Genomic DNA, 16,801 nt, shown 5'->3' with positions numbered 1-16,801 from the left:
TGCCACACCCAAAACTATCCTCTTATATGAGAGCTCAGTGTGCAAAATCTAGTGCACACAGCACAGTGAACAAGCTTTCAATGTGTAGCTAACGTAAGAAATAACAGTAAATATATTTGTTTAAATGTGTGCTTATGCTGTATTATTAATTTGAACATTTCAGATAGATTTCAGGTAAGTAGTTGTCATGGTCACATGAAAGACTGATATTGTAAGTTAAATAAATATAATTATACGGTATATGATAATAATATAAATATATTAATAAATGTTGTTTTTTTATCATTTTTAAAGTATTAAGTAATGTGGAATAATAAAGGAAGATTGAGAAGACATTTTTATAAATGGAATTACGTATGAATAGTGCATCCTTACTTACGAGTAACCCCATTGAACATAGTGGGACTTAACATCTAAGTAAAGATTTGTCAGATTGCACTGTGCTCTTATATAAATTTTAACTTCCAAAGTAAGGCACTTTTTTATTGAAATGATTGAATAAAACTAGCGTGGTCAGAAAATAAAAGCACGTTTATTAAAAAGGTATTTCTTTGGCCTCTTACTTTTTGTGTTATTTCCGAGCTGTGTTTCTTAACCTATATTTTAAGTTAATGCATTTGGCAATTGAAAAGAAATAATAATGGAAAAAAGATTGATTCTCAATTGACCAATATGGAGCTACTGCTGTGCCATTGTTAACATTTTTTATCATAAACGTTGCAAGCAGATTGTCAGAAAATTACTTAATACGATTATTGATTTTTCTTCTCTTTCTAAGCTCAGCTTTGGAGGGATTCCAGTGCCTGGAAAATCAGGGCTATTACCATGGAAAAACTTTCATGGGTGTTTTGAAAATCTTTATTACAATGGTGTGAACATTATTGATTTGGCCAAGAGACATAAACCTCAAATCAACATTATGGTAAGAAAAGTTGGGTGGGGGAGAACCTTGACTTGTACAACAAAGTTTCAATCACAACCTAAGGCTGTTAGCTTGTTCTATGTAAGGGGTCCAAGCCCTAAGATGATTTAATTTAAGAAAGTTCATGGCAGGAAAGTTTCCTATTGCATCCTTCACCATTCAGCCACTTGCACTCCCCCCAATTTTTCTCTGGATCATGTTGGGATGTGAACAGATGTTAGGAGAGGATACATTTCTTAGATATTTTCCTTCCTTCCGCATCTTCATGAGTTCAGCAGAGTGCTATCCCTTTGCCTCGTAAATGGAAAGCTTAGATTCGCTACTTTTAGTGTTTTAGTTCAAGTAATCCAGGGTGCTTCAAGGCCAGTGGCGTCGCGAGGGAGGGGCAGGGGGCGGCGCGCCCCTGGTGCCATGTCTGGGTGTGTGTGACAAAAATGCACCCTGTGGGGTGCTCGCCCCGCCGCCCCCAGGTGTGGCGGTGCGAGCAGCCATTGTGCCGCCGCAGCTGCATGCGGAGGATCCTCCATTCGCGGCTGCAGCCGTGAGCAGAGGATCCGGCCACCGTCTGTACTATACGGCTCTTGGGTGGCACCAGCGGCAAACCGCTACATGCAACGCATGTGCGGTGTCTCATGCTGTACGTAGCGACACCGCACATGCACCGTGCGCAGCGGTTTGCCACCAGTGCCGCTGGAGCGCCATACGGATGGCCCCCTCCCAGCCTCCCTCCCTCCCCAGCTCGCTGTAAGCGGCACCCTTTTTGCCGCTTTACAGCGAGCCGGGGATGGAGGGAGTGGGACGGACGGGAGTCGTAGCTCCCAAGATGTTGAGCTGCACAGCTTTGCCAGCACCCCGACAAAGCGGCATAGCTCCCCCTTCCCCTGACGGCGCGGGGTACTTGGGAGTCACAGGGGTGGGGCGCAGAGGCATTGGAAGGGGGCAGACCACCCCAGGTGTCATCGCTGAGGGGGTGACATTTGGCACCCGCCCACGACTCCCAAGCCTACCACGAGCTGACAATGGGGGGGGTACCACCTGGGCTTGCTACGCCACTATTCAAGGCACACAAAAAATGTATTGTAAAAGGTAAAAATACTGTATTTTCAATAATAATAATAATAATAATAATAATAATAATAATAATAATAATAATATATTTATACCCCGCCCATCTGGCTGGGTTTTCCCAGCCACTCTGGGCGGCTTCCAACAGAAAAATAAAACACAATAATCTATTAAACATTAAAAGCCTCCCTGACCAGGGCTGCCTTCAGATGTCTTCTAAAAGTCTGGTAGTTGTTTTCCTCTTTGACATCTGTTGGGAGGGTGTTCCACAGGGCAGGCACCACCACCGAAAAGGCCCTCTGCCTAATTCCCTGCAACTTGGCTTCTCGCAACGAGGGAACCGCCAGAAGGTCCTCGGTGCTGGACCTCATTGTCCGGGCAGAGTACTCAGAATACTTGTTGAAGAGTAACAGATACAGTAGCTTTGTTCAGTCAGGCTTAAAATGGTAATTTGGTTTCAAAGACTTCTTAGGTCTAGCTTAAAATGTAGTTTGAGCTTGGAGGTCAGAGTCTGTAGATGTTGTCACATTGCTGGTAGAGCAGAAAGAGATGGAAAGATATGAATATGTTGTGCCCAGGCAGGTAGGATGATATATAGCTATGCGCTCCCCGTGTCAGGGCACAGTGGGGGTGTCTCTCACAGATTTCTCTCTAGGAAGTTTACAAGAAAACTCTGTGAACTTCAGCTCCTGTAATTTGCCTTTCTAGCAAAACATGAATTGTTGGTTTGACTCCATTTCAAGTATCCTGCTGATCAGGAGGCCCTTCTGAACAATGTAGGATGGGATAGGATTTCTTGAGTTGCTGGGAGAAGGAGGAGTTGAGAAATGTCATTTCTGTGAACTTCTTTAAGTTAAATGATTTAGGAAGAAAATATGACTTCAGCTGATTGCACTGCCTCAGAAGCCTTCTACACTTCATCTCCCATTGTGGACATGAGTTCCTACACCCCAGAGAAGCTTTGGCGTAGGGCCACAGAGAGCTCAGGAAACTTTCCTGCCATGAAATTTCTTAACATATATTGGGTTCCAAGACAACTGTGCTCCGTTTCCTCCATTTGCATGAAAGTGGCTTACATTTAAGTACCCTCTTTTAATTGGATTATAGATTAAGCTGTAAATCACATTGGAGTAGCTAGCATGTTGACTCTCTGTATCCTTGTGCCCTCAATCTTTCCCAGCATCAGGGTCTTTTCCAGGGAGTCTTCTCTTCTCATGAGGTGGCCAAACTATTGGAGCTTCAGCTTTAGGATCTGTTCTACCAGTGAGCACTCAGGGCATATTTCCTTCAGAATGGATAGGTTTGATCTTCTTGCAGTCCATGGGACTCTCAAGAGTCTCCTCCAGCACCATAATTCAAAAGCATAACTTCTTTGGTGATCAGCCTTCTTTATGGTCCAGCTCTCACTTCCATACATCACTACTGGGGAAACCATAGCTTTAATATGCTCTGATTTAATTATCACATACTGTATGTGTGAAAGCCAGGTCATCCCCAGCGCTGGGTTCCGCTCAGTTGAGCTTCGCCACCAGCGCACGCACAGCGCCCAAGCAGCTCTTGCTGGTCCCGCGGTGCGCACGCTGGTGGCGAAGCTTGACTGAGCGGAACCCAGCGCTGGGGAAACGAGAAGGAGGCGCAGCGCGGAGTCCTCGGAGGAGGCCTCCCGCTGCTGCCGTGGTCCGCTTGGCACTCCCGGGCCCTTGGAGAGGCTCTGGAGGGGGGCGCTGGAGGGACCTAGCGCCAGGGCGCTGGATGAGTTTAAGACGGCCCTGGCAACAGCATCCTAGTTAATCCCAGGACTCCTCACTATCACCAACAGGCAAAACATAGGGCAGGCCTGTGTTTTATTTGCTGCTTGCCACATATGGAATTTCCAGACTAAACCACCAGCTGACGCAAAGAACCTGTGAAAGTCTTCTAATAATATGCTCAGAGACTATCTATTTCACCCTGAAAGCACTAACACAACAGCTTCCATCTTCTTCAAATCAGTCCTATATTTGTCCTGGGTTTGCCTGCAAAACCATTGACTGAGACATTGTAATGTTTGTCATTGTCAGGTTTGGAGTTGTTGCTTTGCATTATTCCATCTGTATCTTGTAATGAAACAACCAGCTGGATTCAGATTTTTGCTAGACATAGGCATTGAAAACTTGTTTGTCTGTCTGCATTTACCCAATGTTTTCTTTCTTTCATTTATTTCTAGGGCAACATATCTTTCACCTGTTCGGAGCCCCCAATTATTCCAGTCACTTTTTTAAACCCCAATAGTTACCTCGCATTGCCTGGCACATCAGGGCATGATGAAATATTGATCAGTTTTCAGTTTCGGACCTGGAACAACGAAGGGCTCTTACTGTCAAGTAAACTATATCAGACTTCAGGTGGCCTCCTCATGTATCTGAGTGATGGGAAGGTTAAACTGAGCCTCTATAAACCAGGAAAGACACAGAGTGACATCACTGCAGGTAACAGAAAGCAGGCGAAAAATAATTGTGATGTGATTACACTGAAGTGTCACATTCCAGAGGTCCAATATAGCTGACTTCATTGTTTGTGGGGCTGTTGGGTTTTTTGTTTTGTTTTTACACACCTTCCTTTTTTCTCTTTCCCCCCTCACACAGAGGGTTCTATAAATACTACACTGGCACCCAAGCTTAGCTGCCAACTATCCCATTTTTTGTGGGAAACCCCCGGATTTTAATCTGTTTCCCGCTGTTCTCCCGAATGGAGAAAAATCACGGAAATCCCCCGGATTTCCTACCTGCCAGGGAGCCTCAATTTTGGGTGCTGCTCTGCCCATGTGTGGGCACTGGAAATACGGCAGAGCGGCACCGGACGTTGCTTCTACACATGCCCGGTGGCCATCTTGGTGGTGGCCACATCACCAAGATGGCCGTCGGGCATGCGTAGAAGCGACTTCCGGTGCCGCTCCGCCCTATTTCCAGTGCCCACACATGGGCGGAGCGGCCCCAGAAGTTGCTTCTATGCAACTTCCGGTGCCACACCGCTGCTGATCCCACATTTTTCAGCGGGAGACTTGGCAGGTATGGGCCCAAGATTCATCTTGCATATGTGCTTTAAAAAATGGATTCAACCCATTTCTGTGCTCTGAGCTCTCTGCTCCATTCTTTAATTTGTGTTCTGTTCTGCTCTATGTAAAACAAAGCTATGGGTTCCCCATCCATTCTAATGGGAACTCTAAACACGGCTATAGCTCCCTTCCTTTTGGCAGAAGTTGATGAAATCCACAGGTGGAGGAGCCCTTCCAGAGTGGATGGGCAGAACAACCCAAACCCCAAATCTACTATGATGGGGAGGATAAAGTGAGTTGAAAGTGTCCCTCTGCCCAGCCTTGCACCAGCAGTGGGGAGCCCCATTGCCAAGGAGTGAGACAACATGCCCATTCAAACAGAACTCTAAAAAGATGGGGCATTTGTGGTGTTGGGAGTGGGCAGACCTGCACCAGTACAGGGTTTTCTGGATGCATTGCTGATCCTGCTGCCATCACATCCCTGGGAGCTGGTACACTGAAGGAACAGTTTGGGATCTGGAACAATGTGCTCCCACTTTCTGCCCTAGCTAGCACGGGGAGCAAGGTTGTGAAGTGGCAGCAGTTACAGCACTCCACCAAACCTCAGCAAAGTAGTCCAGAGATTTGAAGTGACCCCTAAGCATGGCCTTCACACACACTTATTGGCAAAGCTTCTGATTATCCAGCTACTTTGAATTCTTACCAATATATTTGGATAATAAAGTGTGGTATACTGTCTACACCAGGCACCCCCAAACTTCGGCCCTCCAGATGTTTTAGACTACAATTCCCATCATCCCTGACCACTGGTCCTCTTAGCTAGGGATCATGGGAGTTGTAGGCCAAAACATCTGGAGGGCCGCAGTTTGGGGATGCCTGGTCTACACTCTTGTAGTGTTTACTGCAGTGTATAAAATGCACTAGATGGAATGTAGACTCTTCTGCTGGTCCACTGCTGAAGGCAGAATGGTGAACTACCCAATTTGCATCCAGCCAGCTAGACCAGTGTTTCTCAACCAGTGTGCCTCCAGATGTTTTGGGACTACAACTCCCATCATCCCTAGCTAGCAAGACCACACTGGAGGCACACTGGTTGAGAAACACTGAGCTAGACCACACATTCAATGAGTCCTTGTAGAGCTTATCCCCTTCCCCATAGTTGTGCTTTCTTTTAAACCTAGCTTTTCACATGGTTATTTGGGACAAGCTGGTGGTACTGTTGTATTATGATTCGGATTATTTTACTGTTGACAGGTTGTGTTTTTATGCTGATACGTTTTGTTATACCTATTGTTGCTGTTTGTGAAATTGTAGCCCACTCTGAGATGGGATAGAATGGAATATAAATGTATGAACACCTGAATGGAGCGCCACACATACTCCACACACAGAGAGAATTCTGACAATGTGTTTGGTAACAATAAGCAGCAATGGTTTCTTATTCTGTGGACAGGCCCCTCCACCCATATAACTGCAAATGCAGAGGCTCCAATATTTTGATGAATAAGTGCATTCACTGAGCTCATGTTTGGAACACTGGCAGATGACTCATGTAGTCTAGCACTCTGCTTCCAAGAGCATTCTGTTTCCAATCAGATGTGCCGGGAAAGATCTGGAAGCCTGAGCAAACCTCTGTTCCCAGCAAGGTCAATCTTACATTTGACAAACAATGTTCAGTCTTAGAAATATCAATGAGGCATTTCTTCCTCAAACCAGAAGTCACTAATGCATGCACCCTGCCTGTCATTAAGCTCTTGCCTGGATCTACGTTTCTCTTCTTATTTAAAACATCTGCGCCCTATAGAAAGCATGGTGAAATCCCCTTTTCAAAAGAAAACAGGGATCTGCATCTCAACAATTCCTTACAGCTCTCCATAATGAACGGTAGCAGCAGTGTAAAATTTGAAATAATTGACTGGTTGCCAGCAGCAATCCAGTATCATGTTGATGATTTACATAGAGCGTTCATCCTAGAATGGAGGCTTTGACATTGATTTTAGTAGCAGCAGGATCAGCTTCAATGTATGCTAACCAATTCAAATAAATAATGCAGAGAGTGTGCCAATTTATGACTAACAGGCTTCCCTGAGCTCACCATCTGAAAATGTTAATTCCACGTTAAGAGTGTCACTGATGTGCAGTTTACTGTGATGTATCTGACTTCCTCCAGAGCAGTTTAAATCACAGTGCAATTACATGCATGTTAATGACACAATCTTAGTTCAGCGCCTCTTTAGCAGGTTTCTGGAATGCGCTGTCATTTCCAACTGGCTTTCTGATACGCTATTCTGACAAACTGCCGAACTACAAATACAAATCAAAATCTGTAAAATATTCTTCGACAACGTGAAAATCCAAACAGCAAAAATCAAAGTGCTACATTAAAGTAGAATTTATGTTAATTTTAATGTGACTAAGGCAAAAGCCCTGTGCAGTTGCAAATGTAAGTTTATGTTTGCTCAGGTAACTGCAGTGTGTTAAATCTTTCAATAAGACTTCTGCTTTCCTCAGCAAAAAGTTATCTAATGAAACCATACAGTGAACTTTCCCCCCTTTGTACATTTGAAGGGTTTATTGTAGCTACATTCATTGGAGCAAATCAAGTCTGCAAGTAGGGATTGAGTAATTAAATTATGGATGGTTGGACAGTTTTGTTCCCCCTACAGGCAAAGACTTATGACCTGGCTTTCACACATACAGTATGTGATAATTAAATCAGAGCATATTACTTTGAGCACAGCTCTGAGACTTCATTACCAGAGATTTATAAAGATTTCTTTGTCCACATAAAAACAGAGGAAAATGGCACATATTAATTCATGAATGATTAACTTACAATAAACCAAGACCTCCTGTTGCAGAAGGGTTGTTTTTATCTAATGATCCCTATGCAACCTCTTTTGTAAGTTGGCTGTCAAATGTTTGGAAAGATGGAGGTTTTAAAGCAAGAAATTAGACAAATATAACTTGAGCAAAATGATGGCTTTAAGAAGTTTTAAGAAGGCCAAAAGTCTGTGCTGTTAGAATTCCCATTAAGCTCTAGAGTTTTACCAGACTTTGCCAACTGCAATGGTGGAAGCTTTGCATGTCATGCATCCATCTCATATATTGGTTTCATGTTTGTGGATGTTTGTGGATGATGCCAATAAAGGTTTTGATTGATTGATTGATTGATTGATTGATATATTGGTTTCACCTTTAAAATTGCGTTACTGAAATAAATGCACTTTTTGACGATATTCTAATTTTCCAAGTTTCACCTGTATGGTAATTCTGTGTGAGTTTGCATCATCTACCAATTGATCGTGACATCCTGGCAGAGAGGTCAGAATTACATACAATCCTTCATCGTGAATGCTTTGCAGCTGAAACCAAGCATAGCTAAACCAAGCAAAGGCAATCCAGGTGGATTTATTCATATGTTGTCTGGTACTCCCATCAATGGGGAACTTATGGAATACATTTTGCAGTATTCTATGAGTGAGTGCATTGAATATGATGCATTAATTTGCTCCAGTGTCTGGTGAACAGTTTCACACTTTGCTTCCATCCTATTAGAATTTGCTGTCTTGGTTCTCTGCTAGTCAAAACATTTCACAGATACATGCACACTTGAATATATTTCAGGGGAACTTCTGAAGAAGCACGCTGTAAATTAGACTCAAAATTACAAATATCTGCTTCTGATTATTGAGAATATTGCATTAATACTCCCCCATGAGATGTTACACCAATCCACATTCAATCTTTTTTCAAATGCTTTCTTTCTTTTAGGTGCTGAATTACATAATGGACAGTGGCATTCTGTATCTTTGTCAGCTAAAAGAAACCGCGTAAGCTTAATAGTAGATAATGAGCCAACATCTTCCTCCCATGCATCAATACCTATACAGATTTCTTCAGGAGACACTTACTACTTTGGAGGTAAGATGCATTTTTTGTTGCTGTTGTTTCTGGCCAAAAGTTGCTGACTTGGGTATGAATTTTGCAATGGAGTTTTGTTACAGGATATTGGCAAGCAACATGCATGTTATTCCCTAAAATAACACAAGTTCAACTTCATTTCCCATGCAAGTCATTAGTATTTTCTGAAATTCTGGGTTTACACAAGATTATTGAAAACAGCTATCGATTGTTGTTGACTTTAGTGGATATCGTGATTGCATCTTCAGGCTATTAGTCAGATAGAGATGGAATCTTAAAGCATTTTAAAGAGATTTCTGCTATATTTTACATAATACAAATTAACTGCTTTACTGCCCAATAGTTGTAGTTGTCATATTAAGGTTGATCCCATTGTCTTTGCTTGTATATCGCCCGGATTGAACTTGGTAATTATTGGGAAACCATCTGAGCAACCAGGCAAAAAATATCCATAGTACTTTCCCCTAAGATATTGCAATATTGTCATTGCTGTGCTAAGCAGAATGTGCATGTACAATGAATGAAAATGTCACTGGCATTTCTAGGAGTGGTTTGAGGCATTCTAAACCAGAATGGAGTGAGGCAAGCCGATGAGGTTCATCTCTGAGCCCATCCATCTTCTTTGCTGGAAAATGTGTGCGCGGTCTCCGTTCTTGGGAAATATTTGTATTGTCTTCACACCTGTTGCACATACATCACCTATGAGAGGAGACGTGCATGTTCAACTTTGGGCATTCTAAACAAGAAATGAGAAAGAAGCACAGCTCACTGTATTTCCTCTGGGTGTAACTTTTGGGTTGCTTTTTTTTTAAGAATCAGAACACTCAAAATGGTACTAAGGCTTCATCCTCCCCTCTAATTTTATACGCCGTACAGTGGTATCTCTACTTACGAATTTGATGCGTTCCGAATGTACATGTAAGTCGAAAAAAATTGTAAGTCGAATCCCATATGAATGCATCGGAAGAAAAAATTTGTAAGTCGAAGCAACCCTATCTAAAAATTCGTAAGTAGGAAAAATCCTATCTAAACCGCATCCAAGATGGCGGACGGAGCTCCGTTTGTAAGTAGAAACATTCATAAGTAGAGGTACCACTGTATTGTGAAATGTCCATAATAGCATTGTAATTTGTTGATTGTATACTGAACATGAGTTTATAAATTTAGTATAAAGTATTTTAGGGTAGGGATATAAGCTATGCTGAGGCCTTGGTTGTGCCCGATGTCTCCTTCTTGTCTTTCTTTCTTTCGGATGGGGGACGGGTTTCACTCATGCTTGCATGCATTAGGTCTGTGGTGTAATCCATGGCTTCTTCAGTTGCAGAGGTATTTGGGCTGCTTGAAGAGGTGGATTGAGAGTACAAGGCTAGGTTGACCAATGCTGGATAGATCAGGGATGGCACCAGAAGAGAAGCAATGTGTGAGGTGGTCTCAATGGCAGTAGCATATGGCCTTAGTGGGACAGTAATGTTTACCTGACCTCCCAGCAGCTGAGTCACTGCTGCTTACTGGGAAAGGTGCTCCTGCCTCTGCATTTGTACCATGCTGGCCTCCTCACTTGCTTGCTCCTCTATGCCATCCACTCCTGCTTGATGGGCAACAGTCCCCAGCAAAAACATTGTTTTCATGATTTGTTATCATTTTGTTGCCCACCCCACAAACTAAATGTCAGCACATTATGACATTTGTTGGGATTCATACCCTCAGAAGGAGCCACCTTGCCTCTGAATATCATCAAATTCTACCCTAACCCTTGTATATATATTTGGAGGGGGAACATTTTTAAGATGCCCAGGGCAAAATTCTCTGAACCTATTTGCATGTAATTTGACAGACCTTATTCACACTGGTAGGGCTAACATACCTGCACATTTCATCCACTTCTGTCAAAAAGACAAAACCAAGGTTATAGCCATTTTTTTATTTAAAAAAACCTAATAAAAGGGGGGCATGGACTGGATCACAAAAATATACAGGTAATGGGTTTCCTTGCAGAAGAATAATACAATCACTCTTCTGATATTAGACAGGATTCATGCCCTCTGAAGGCAAGGCCCTGCATGCACCTTTATCTGCTTAATTTCAAAAATATGTTTTTTAAATAGTGTTTGACTTTATTTATTTATTTATTTATTTATTAAGTTTCATGCACAGAAACCCTTGTAACCATTATTTGGTAGGCTTTAGCCCCTCTGCAGGGACTACCATGTCAGAAAATTCCATTGATTTCTGCCAAAAGGTAAAAATAATAATAACCATCTTTAATTCCCCAATAGTGGATTGAGGGGTGGGGAGTGGACACAGATGGATGAATCAATTCAGGCAACCCATGAATCATCTCAGACCAAGGTGATCTGTTGTATAAAGTGCCAAATGTGAATCTAAATTGAATCGTGTGGTCCATTCTTAGCCCTACTGGGTATCTTACCTGAAGAGATCAGTATAAATCTCTTATCAGAAAATTTATGCCAGGCACATTGGAAACTGAATTAATTACCCATAACCCCAACCTCATTGGGAGAAAGCTTTGGGATCAAGCCAGCAATTTGGACAGTGTAGTCCAAGCACTAATCTCTACTCAAACTGTTGTGGAAATGTTAGAGAAGAATGCATGAAATCACAAGTTCATCACTTCCAATTTGTAGCCCAGTCATGCACCCTGCAACTTTCTAAAATAATGCCTGGTTGTGCCCCCTCTTCCCCTCCCTTTCCCTTTAATCCAGGCACTATGGGATACAATGTTTTTTCCTGTATTATCTCAGTTGTTCCATTTTTCCAGAAGTTGTTCTGTTGTTTCATATTGTAAAATGCCAAGTTTGTGGTAGCTAGTTTTGTTTGCTTTAAATCTGGAAGACCGAATACTTAAAAGGTGTGGAGATTTGTGTGTCTCCCTCCCTGCATAGATGTAATTAGTATTCAAATTCTCTATCGTTTTGAGGTCAGACAGCATAGTCATGCATCTCGAGGTGGGAGACAAGAAGGTGCCTTCACATCAGACCTTGTATTTTAAAAAGAAAGCAGCAAGGGAAGATTAATGATAAAAGAGAGAGAAAACACAGGAAATTCATCAAATTCTATCATACATATTAAATGGTTTCTTTCACTTTGATATATATGAACTTAGCACACTGGTCTGAAATCTGACCATCTGTTCTGTTAATAATGGTGGTGAATGATTTATTTTTTACCAAAATAATCATAGGACAAATTTTGTTACTGTATTGTTTTAGAGACAGATGCATATGAAGGAACCTTGGAGTGATATCTTTTTATATCGTTATCTTTACTCTAAAGGTAAAGGTAAAGGGACCCCTGACCATCTCGCGTTACTGGCCGAGGGAGCCGGCATACAGCTTCCAGGTCTTGTGGCCAGCATGACAAAGCCGCTTCTGGCGAACCAGAGCAGTGCACAGAAACGCCATTTACCTTCCCTATTTATCTACTTGCACTTTGACATGCTTTTGAACTGCTAGTTTGGCAGGAGCTGGGACCGAGCAACGGGAGCTCACCCCATCGCGGGGATTCAAACCGCCAACCTTCTGATTGGCAAGCCCTAGGCTCTGTGTTTTAACCCACAGCGCCACCCGTGTCAAAAAAGCTAAAATTCTAAGCATTATCAAACTCTGCTTCCCTCCTAAATGGACCATTTTGAAATGACAGTGAAGCTGAACAGAGATATGTAGTATGCAATGTTCCCTTATGCAAGCCAATGTCCTTCCTGCGTAATAAGGATTTAGTTTCCAAAGGTGTTGTAAATAGCAAAGAAACATCCTAGTTCCAGATCAGAGGATATATAATTGAGTACTTCAACTGGTCAGGTATGGCTTGCAACCATGTCATTATTGTTCCATCCTCTCTGAGGCCAGTAAGACATAGCTGCCTCTATGTGCTTCAAGTCAGTGTGAATGCCATCAAGCACATAGGAGTTTGGGGTCAGTGAGAAAGACACTGGGCTTGTATTCCAACTTGGCCACATGTAATTTTCACTATCCATAAGAAATTCACCTTTTATCAGTGAAGATGGAAGGAAGATGGAGATTCTGGTATTGCAGGGGGTTGGACTCGGGACGCGGGTGGCACTGTGGTCTAAACCACTGAGCTTCTTGGCCTTGTCAATTGGAAGGTCAGCAGTTCGAATCCCTGTGACGGAGTGAGCTCCCGTTACTCTGTCCCAGCTCCTGCCAACCTAGCAGTTTGAAAGCATACCAGTGCAAGTAGATAATTAGGTACCGCTCCGGTGGGAAGGTAAACAGTGTTTCTGTGCGTTCTGTTTTCTGTCACCATGTTCCATTGCGCAAGAAGCAGTTTAGTCCTGCTGGCCACATGACCCAGAAAGCTGCGGACAAACGCCGGCTCCCTCGGACTGAAAGCGAGATGAGCGCCGCAACCCCATAGCTGCCTTTGACTGGACTTAACCATCCAGGGGTTCCTTACCTTTTTACCTTTACCTGTAAGGGGGTTGGACTAGATGACCATTGGGGTCCCTTCCAGCTCTTACCTTTTCTCTAAGTGAACAAGTCCCCAGTGCTGTAACATTTTCTCATAGGGGAGTTCCCTTGATCATTTTGGTTGCCATTTTGTGCAACTTCTCCCACTCCACAATATCCTTTTGAGCTGAGACAACCAGAACCATGTGCAATATTCTGGCTGTGGCAGTACCAAAGAATTGTGTCTTGGCATTGTGGTATTGGTAGTTTTAAATTCAGTTCCTTTCTTAAACACCTCAAACTTGAGATGCAGATTCTTCATAGCTGCTGCCACAGTGGGATTGACATCTTCATCGAGTGTCCACTATGACCCTAAAGTTCCTCTTTGTTTCCCCTTCATTTTAATTGTAATTAGTCATGCACAATTTGCATATATATCCTGGTGTTACACAACTTAGGTATTCTGCTCTTATTTCACCAAGCCTACTAAAGTAGGCTTCAGCTTGAAAAGGTTTCATTGAAAGTTATAGGCTGGTTTCATCATTAATGCAGGTTTAAGTTATTGCCTGTTAATATTATGAGACAACAAGTCATTTGACTAATATTACCCAAGAGGCAACATTGTTTGATTAAAATCAAAGTAATGTCTTAGTACATCAGTCTTGAGGCAGCAATGCCTTGTAAGGAAAAAAATATCAAGAAATAAAGAAGTAAAAGGCATCATTTGTCATCTCGAATAACCTAGTAACATTTATAGTTCAAACTGATGACTTCACCAAGGTCTTTCACTGTGGAACACAGCGTTACATAGAAAATGAAAAGTTACCAATTTTCATATGCTGCTCACTACGGTCTAATTCTTAGTTTGTTTTCTTTTCCCTCGCATCTTTTGGGCATTAAGTTTCATTTCTGTAATATATTTTGTTAATACTTTGATGTGCTCAGATATTACATCTGCGGAGTATCTAAAAATAATAGATGAATATGGGATGTTGATGGCAAGTATATTAACAATGAACGGCTATTGTAGATTTTATTACAGAGTCACAATTGTGGCCCTGTTGTTAAGGGTGAGACAGCTGAGTCACATAATGTAATTATAATGAGATGGAGGGGGCAAGGTTTTATGGTTCCTCATGTGAACATGGCTTAACTCTGTCATTCTGCATGAATGGCATTAGACACCTCAAAAGTTGCCACTTGCAACATGGAATGGTCGCTTCAGTTGCATAGATTCCCTGACGTTGTTCCAGTAACAAACAAATTTGGGACTTAGGTCTTCCACTGACAGCCACTCGTCTCCAAGGGAGTGGTGTACCTGGAGCTAATCCCTGCACCATATCAATATTGTCTAAGTAATGAAAATGTTAAGGGCATGGCCCTTCACAGCTGTGATTTCCTAGCATTTTGGAGCCAATGTAATAAACCAAAAGAGGGTTTTTTTGTTGTTGTTGTTAACTGAATTTTGTAAGAAGCATGCTGTGGTTCTATTCTGATGCATTCCTGGTTGTGTTGGCACCTTTTAAAGCTGAAGGCTACTTTTGTAGGCTGGGGCGGAAATAAAAGCAGAACACACCTGTGAGGGGCAAGGGGTATCGCGAAGCCCCTCCCCTCCTGAGTTCCAGCCCAGCCCAGAGCACGACTGAGAGCAGGGAGCGCTCCAGCTCCAGTGGGGAAACAGGAAGTGGGATCCAAGGCTCTGGCAGGGTAGAAGAGCCAGCGTCCCAGGTGGGACAGGAAGGAGGAAAGAGGGGGGGCAGACCCATCCCCCCAACTCCGGAACTTTGCAGAAAGCGTCGGGGGAAGAGGATGGGGCTCCCCAAGTTGTTATGCTGGCGCAAGACGCGCCAAAAGCCATTCAGAGGTTCTGATGAAAGCTGAAAAGATGTGTCTCTGTAAATAGCTCTACCTTTAGCACTGTAAATACGCAGCACCAATAAAAAGATAAAATGCAGAGCGGTGGAGAGTCGTTACTCTGAAGTAGTCCCATCCGACCACTGTGACAGCAACCTCCGAATCTTTTTTGGGCTACTTTGGAGTTGCCGGGATGAGCGCGCCAGAAGCGGAGACATGGCGGCAGATCGCGGAGAAAGCCCAGCAGGACCTGCAGGAACTAGTGTTGCAGGCACAGGGGGAATTAAAGGCGGCGAAGCAAGAAACGGAGAAAATTAAAGAGGACAGGCACAACCTTGCTGAACAGGTGAGAGCACTTCAGGACAAAGAGCAGCAGTTAAGGGCGGTAGCCGTGGACCTCCAAAACAAGTTGGATGCAGAGAAAGCCAAGGGAGGAGGGGGAGCCCAACTCCAAGTGCTGCCAGGAAGGAGAGCAGGGACCCTAGTAAGCAAGTTCAATGGAGACCCGAGGGAATATCATGGCTTTGAGACTGAGATCGTGTATGCTCTTGAGCTGCACCATGATGAGTTCCCTGATGATGGGCACAGGGTAGCGTTTATTGTGGAACACCTTACCGGGGCAGCCAGGGAGTGGCTCAGACCGTTAATCGCGACAAAAAATCCTTGCATGAAGAATGTCAAACTATTTTTAGAGGCTTTAAGAACTATGTATGCGTCCGATAGCCATATGGACCAGACCAAAGAGGAACTGCATAATTTAAGACAAAGAACAATGACAGTTCGCGAATATTGGGCGAGATTCACCATGCTGGTGCACAGACTGGGGTGGGAACTGCACTCGCCTCCGATGGAAGCGGCGTTCTACCTGGGGTTGAATGAGGATGTGAAAGATGAGCTCTCGAGAGGTCCAAAGCCCAGTAATATGGATCAGCTGAGCAAAGCGGCTCTGGCGGTGGGGGTGAGACAGGAATCCCGGTGGAACGACAAGCAAGCAACGCGCGCAAAGCGGGCTTGGTTCCCACGGTCGCAGGAGAAGCCACTCCCCCAACAGCCATCTCACGCCATGCCAGGGGCCAGCCAAGACCAGGAACCCATGCAAATTGGCAGCGCACGCGGGGGGGGCTTTTCAAACCCCAGCGGCGCCAAGACGCAAGCAGGGAAGAGGCGGGAATTGCTTTCTCTGCAACTCCCCCTCAGCATCTCGTCAGAGACTGCCCACAGCGCAGGGAATGGCAAGGAAAGGCGGGAACAGTTGTGCCCTCCCCCACTGACGCAGCACCACAGCAGGGAAACGAGACAGCCTGGCTGCAGGAGACAAGGGGCAGCAGCCAGGCGCAGTCAGCACACAACAGCCCCAACCCACCCGCCCGCACAGCGAGGAGCAGCGCCAGCCCACCCACCCCCAGAGCAGGGGTGGTTCTAGAAGTGACGCTAACGCTCCCTAATGGGTATCCCCTGACGGTCCTCGCATTAATCGATTTGGGGGCATCGGCCAACTTCTTTTCGAGAAACTTTGCAGAAGCGCACCAGATCCAACTTCTGCAGCTGGATTTTCCCCTGCACGTCTCCACCATT

The 16,801-nt window shown here is 43.9% G+C and overlaps 1 protein-coding gene across 3 annotated transcripts in view; it reads left to right on the top strand.

Moving 5' to 3' along the window:
• CNTNAP4 (contactin associated protein family member 4) overlaps positions 1-16,801 on the top strand; it is a 250,473-nt gene that overhangs the window by 156,254 nt on the left and 77,418 nt on the right. For all 3 annotated transcript variants that reach the window (XM_088652650.1, XM_088652651.1, XM_060280113.2), the window contains exons 7-9: positions 779-922; positions 4,194-4,455; positions 8,796-8,945. In XM_088652650.1, the coding sequence (XP_088508776.1) occupies positions 779-922; positions 4,194-4,455; positions 8,796-8,945 (556 nt within the window). The remainder of the gene's footprint in view (positions 1-778; positions 923-4,193; positions 4,456-8,795; positions 8,946-16,801) is intronic.

Source organism: Zootoca vivipara, chromosome 10, assembly GCF_965207765.1.
Source record: "Zootoca vivipara chromosome 10, rZooViv2.hap1.1, whole genome shotgun sequence".
NCBI lineage: Eukaryota > Metazoa > Chordata > Lepidosauria > Squamata > Lacertidae > Zootoca > Zootoca vivipara.
The sequence above is the reverse complement of the archived record's forward strand: the minus strand, read 5'-3'. Positions and strand labels throughout refer to the sequence as shown.